General features: G+C 45.1%; 1 protein-coding gene across 1 annotated transcript in view; it reads left to right on the plus strand.

Annotated features, from left to right (window-relative positions):
* The window catches only part of TDRD9 (tudor domain containing 9), a 150,620-nt gene that overhangs the window by 894 nt on the left and 144,355 nt on the right, over positions 1–5,371 (plus strand). Inside the window, exons 2-3 of the mRNA XM_006018069.3 lie at positions 1,311–1,425; positions 3,953–4,059. Coding sequence (XP_006018131.1) covers positions 1,311–1,425; positions 3,953–4,059 — 222 coding nt within the window. The remainder of the gene's footprint in view (positions 1–1,310; positions 1,426–3,952; positions 4,060–5,371) is intronic.

A 5,371-nucleotide genomic window follows, 5' to 3' on the forward strand; every position in this document is an offset into this window, starting at 1 on the left:
GCGGGAGAACCTGCAGCCACCCAGCTGTGCCTGCCTCTTCCCGGCTGATCCAAATCTCTGAATCAGCTTTGAATCTCCGATTCTGATTTGGCCAAATCAGATGGGGGACAGTGATTTGAATCTCCAAATCGAATCGCTGTCCTCCGAATCGGCCAAATCCGAATCGAATGCTTTGCTAGTCAAGCAGGCCTAATGTTGACTATCGATTAGAATATTGCCTTCTGTTAGCCTATTGCTAATGGATTCTTTGATATTTTTTTCCAAGATTTCTCCAGGGATTGAGGTCAAACTGATTGGTCTGTAATTCCCTGGATCCTCCTTCCTTCCCTTCTTGTAGGTAGGCACCGCATTGGCCCTCTTCCAGTCTTCTGGAACCTCTGCTGAGCAACACAGATTCTCAGATAGTTTTGCCATGGGGCGTGCAGTGATGCTGGCCAATTCTTTTAGCACTCTTGGGTGCAGTTTATCCGGGCCTGCTGACTTGTAGATGTCCAGCCTCTCTAGATGTTTCCTCAGGAGATCTTTGCCAACTGTTGGTGGATGATCACCCCCACCTTGATCATCCTGTATCCTGTCAAGCAGGATAGCACCCTTGGACTGGTGGAATAAAGACGTGAAGTAATTGTTTAGGAGTTCGGATTTCTCCTGGGTGTCAGTTGACAGCTGTCCCATTTTGTTCATCGGGGTCCAATGTTTCCCTTATTTTTTTTTCTCCGACTTCCTAGGCATCGGAAGAAGGACTTTTTATTGTTCTTGACTTCTGTTGCCAATATGAATTTGGTTTTCACCTTTGCTTTTCTCATCTTCTCCCTACAGGTGCAGGCTATTGCTGTGTTCTTTTTCTTTGTGGTATTTCCCAACTTCCATCCCTTGTAAGTTTTCTTTTCAATTTCAGGAGGTCCATGTCTTTCCTATTGAGCCAATGGGGGTCTCTCAGCCCTTTTCCTACCTTTCCTGCGACTTGGAATGGACTACCTTTGTTTTGGACCCTTGGCCAAATAGTCCCTAACCTGTTCTTTTGGCACTGTTGGCTGCTCATCTCTTCCCCAAACTGTGCTGCCCAATGCAGTAGTCTGGGAGCTAACCTTGCCTGTGAAGACCCAGGTGAAAGAGGCATTGAGCACTTCAGCCTTTTCTGCATCTTATGTCACAAGGTTGCTTCCCCCATTCAGTAAAGGACCTACACTTTCCCTGATCCTCCTCTTGCTACCAACATGCATGTAGAAACCCTTCACTTCCCTTGCTAGCTGTAACTGCAATTGTGCTTTGGCCTTCCTAACTATTCACTATATATTTTCCCATTATTTAAGCAAACAAGGCAGGATTCTTGCAGTGTGACATCTCCTTTGCTGAAAACCCCATATCTGTCAACAGAGCTGGTCCATTCTGTGCTTTGAACGAAGAAGCAAGGGTTCAGGAAGGCAAGTATGTGGTCATACAGGAAAAGGCACTCCTGTCCCTCCATGGGTTGGCAGTCTACCCTGGTTGTTGCTACACCTCAGGAGCTTGCTACATCTCTGCCCACTGGTGACGCTTAAGGGGTGCGTGCGGGTGTGTGTGCACCCCTTGAGATTGGCTGTGCACCCCCTGGAAGCGCCAGCCATGAAACCGGAAGTGCCAGTGGAAGTACACTTCTGGTTTTGCTGCTGGCTCAGTAATTGGCTGCTGGGGGACCCCCTCTCCCCCTCCCCTGGTCGGCAATTGGTTGCTGGGGACCCTCCCATCGTCAATCTGGTGCCCCCCCAGACTCGGGAGGCACCAGTTGCCCATGCCTCTGCCTGTACGTGGGAGGTGTTAACCTGCAAGCCATCTTCATGGTCGTCTTTATCAACGAGCACGGACACACAAATAGTTATATTTAAACATCTGTAAAGCTCTATTATTTTAAAGTGCTATAACTTTTATATATTTCTGCTCTGTTTCACTTTAACCAGGAGTTGAACTGTTGGAACTTTAAACCTGTGTTTTCATTTGAGGTTATACTGGTTTAACTCTGCTAATCTGTTTCATCGGTGTGCTCTCACAGTTATGGGTTTGCCTTGTGCACTTTTGAGGAGTAAGAGTTACTTCTTCCCTATTAGAATAGTTTAGTGTTGCATCTGCCACAGCCAGAAGCAGCTTATCTAATGTCGACATGGATGTTTTGCCACCCTTCACTAGGAGGAAGTAACCACCCAATCTAATAATTCAGTGTTTGTCTCCAGTTGTGGCAGTTCAGGTACCACCCTGGCTGTGGTACAGGCTGAAGCACTTAAGTGCAGTGAGATATTGTTGCATATGTTCAGCATAAGAGAGAGAGAAGCGTATAAAATCTGTGTTGCTAAATGTGGTTTTTTTTCTGGGTCCCCCAAACAGCTTAGGTCAGAGATGAGTAACATCTAATTACAACAAGGTGTTTTATGGTTTTGTTTTCTTGGGGCTGTTGTTTGAACTGATAAGGACAAAGTGTAGAAATGAACTGTGTTTAGAAACCAGCCAAGCGTATGAAGTAGCATTGTACTGCCAACACTGTATAATTTCACAGGTTTATGTTGTTTTTTGGAGGAAGAGAAAGGGAAAATTGAAATAGTACACTGTGGAAAGTGGGCAGGGGTGATTGCACTGTGTGATGAGTTGACATACTAGAATTATTTTGTAGTCCTTCAGCTGTTATTAGGAAGGACATTAATCACAAACACTTCATACCAATTAGATTGTGATGCAACACTCTAAGAATAGCCCAAATTGGTTTCTTTTAATTATTCAAACATTTAAATTCTATCTGTATTCAGTAATCTGAATACTGCTTTTGTCTCTGAGCAAGCCCATATGGCAGCTTGTAGAATCATAGAAAATTAGGGTTGGAAGGGACCTCAGGAGGTCATGTAGGTCCAACCTCCTGCTCAAAGTAGGACCATCTCCAACTAGATCATCTAGCCAAAGCTTTGTCTAGCTGGGTCTTGAAAACCTCCAAGGATGGAGCTTCCACCACCTCTCCGGGTATCCTGTTCCAGTGTTTTACTACCTTCCTAGTGAGAAAATTCTTCTTAATGTCTAACCTAAACTTCCCTTGCTGCAACTTGAGTCCGTTGCTCCTTGTTCTGTCATCTGCCACCACTGAGAACAGCCCAGCTCCAGCCTCTTTGGAACCACCTTTCAGGTAGTTGAAGGCTGCTATTAAATCCCCTCTCAGTCTTCTCTTCTCCAGACTCAATAAGCCCAGTTCCCTCAGCTTCTCCTCATAAGTCACATGCCCCAGCCCCCGAACCATTTTGTTACCCTCCACTGCACTCTCTTCAATGGGATTGTTCCTTCCTAAGTGCAGGACTTGGCACTTGTCCTTGTTGAACCTCATGAGATTGTGTTCCTGCTAGTTGCCCTTTGTTGTGTAGAAAGAGATACTTCAGGAATTGACGGAATGCTTTGAGTATAGATCTGTATTAGACACACTACACTATTGTGGGTTTCTAGCCGAGGCATTGATCTACTGTTCCTACTGCTAAGTAATTTTATTCTTTTTTTTTCTGTTCCAACCTCTTTTGTCTCAAGGACAAAGCATGCCTTTTTAAAATCTGGTCAGATTTGCTCATTATTTTGCCCTCCTGCTTCTAAAGAAAAAAAACCCTTTTTTTTTAATAGCATTATTTTGCTTTTGCCCATAAGAAATCTTACTAATTTCTTAGTGAAAATAAATACTGAGCATGTGTGATTCCCTTTCCCTGTTTTGTTGAAAGCTAAATTTATCTGGAATCCAGCACATAAAGGCATTAAAAAAACATAGTCCCATTCTGTAGGTAGCTTCAAAGGGCAGGGACGGTGTTGATGTCTGGTGTTTAGGCTCTGGGGCAGATCCTGCCAGGGCTTGATGTGGAGACCCTGAAGTAACTGAATAATTTTGATATCCCCAAGGATTTGTTCACCCTTTCCTTGACTCAAGAAAGTGTTTGCTGAATTGCTGTTTTTTCCCCTTCAGGGTACATGCCAAGGAGAGCGTGGGGACTGAATATGTTGAAAAATACAGACAACTGGAGGAGCAAGAATTGGTTGCAGTTGGTAAAGAACAGCGTCTCCGTGGCCCAGGTGAAAAAATGCCCTTCCCCTTTTCTAATTCTAATATTTAAAACTAAACAAAAATATTAACTGTAATGTCTGTGTATGTATTGATGGTTCTGTATTTTTTCTATCTTGTTTAAAGATGGACTGGTATTAACGAGTGAAGATTTGCGTGTGTGCATACATACATGTGATGTAATGCATTTTATGATGATGATAGATCTTTTATTTAGAATTTAAAATACTCATTTGTGTAAGTAGATTTCTCCCTCTCTCTCCGGATGGTTTTATTGTTGCCAGAATAGAAATGGGTAATGTGGATTGTTTCTTCTTTTGTTCTGGGTTGCTACGTTCCACTCTACTCTATTTTGGAAAGTGTGTGTGAATGTCTCTCTTCTGAGTGTTGTTAGAGGGAAATTGGATTGCACCTCTTTCCCAGTATTTCTTGTAAAAGCAGTATAACGCTGACTAGGTTGTCATGACAGCTCAGCTTCAAACTACACTGTGCTATAGTTAACTTCCAAACAAGATACTGTAGGGTGGCCTATCTTATAGAGCAGGGGTGTCCAACCTTTTTGAATGTGGGGCTGGATCACGAACTTTTTATCACCCAGTGGGCCGGTGAGCCATATTCAAAGACCTCACAGGAAGTGGTATCACATCAGGAAGTGATGTCACGTGACCTTTGACACCAATGAAGTTGCAGGAAGTGACAATGAAATGGGTCTGGAAATGTGGTTTAAAAACCAAAATAAAAACAATATAAAAGCAAGAATGAAATAATACCAAACACTTGACTAAAATAAACACTTTAGCTTCTACTCACTGCTCAGTGAATGAAAGAAGCATAATGCAAGTCAACAGATCAGATGTGGAAAAGATATCAGCGAGAGTGGAAACTAATCAAAGCAACAAAATATGGGCATTTTTGCCCAGCCTGGCCCAGCCCTGAGGCACCCCCAGCTCTGCGCGGGAACTTACCTTGTACCTCCATCGACCCTGGCCCCAAGGTGCCTCCATCCACCACGCATGTGGGCAAGGTGTGGGCCATGCTGCAGCTCCCCCAGCCACACGCTGGGGGCAAAGGGTGAAGCCAGAGAAGAAGCTGCGCGTGCTGTCCCCAGCTCGTCTAATCAGGCGGGGCTGGGGCAGCCCCACGCCATGCAGCCCTTGGGGCAGTGGCGGCAGGACCTGGCTCACTAATGAGCCTGGCCCCATGGGGGGGTAAGCCGCTCCCTTCCCCTTGCTGCCAGCTGGGGCCTGTGGGCCAGCCCTGCCCGCCTTGCCTCGCTTTCGCCGGCAGCCCCCAGCCTATACTGGTGCTCTGCGGCGGGGCCCC

This window comes from Alligator sinensis, unplaced genomic scaffold (genome assembly GCF_000455745.1).
Source record: "Alligator sinensis unplaced genomic scaffold, ASM45574v1 scaffold85_1, whole genome shotgun sequence".
NCBI classification, from domain to species: Eukaryota; Metazoa; Chordata; order Crocodylia; family Alligatoridae; genus Alligator; species Alligator sinensis.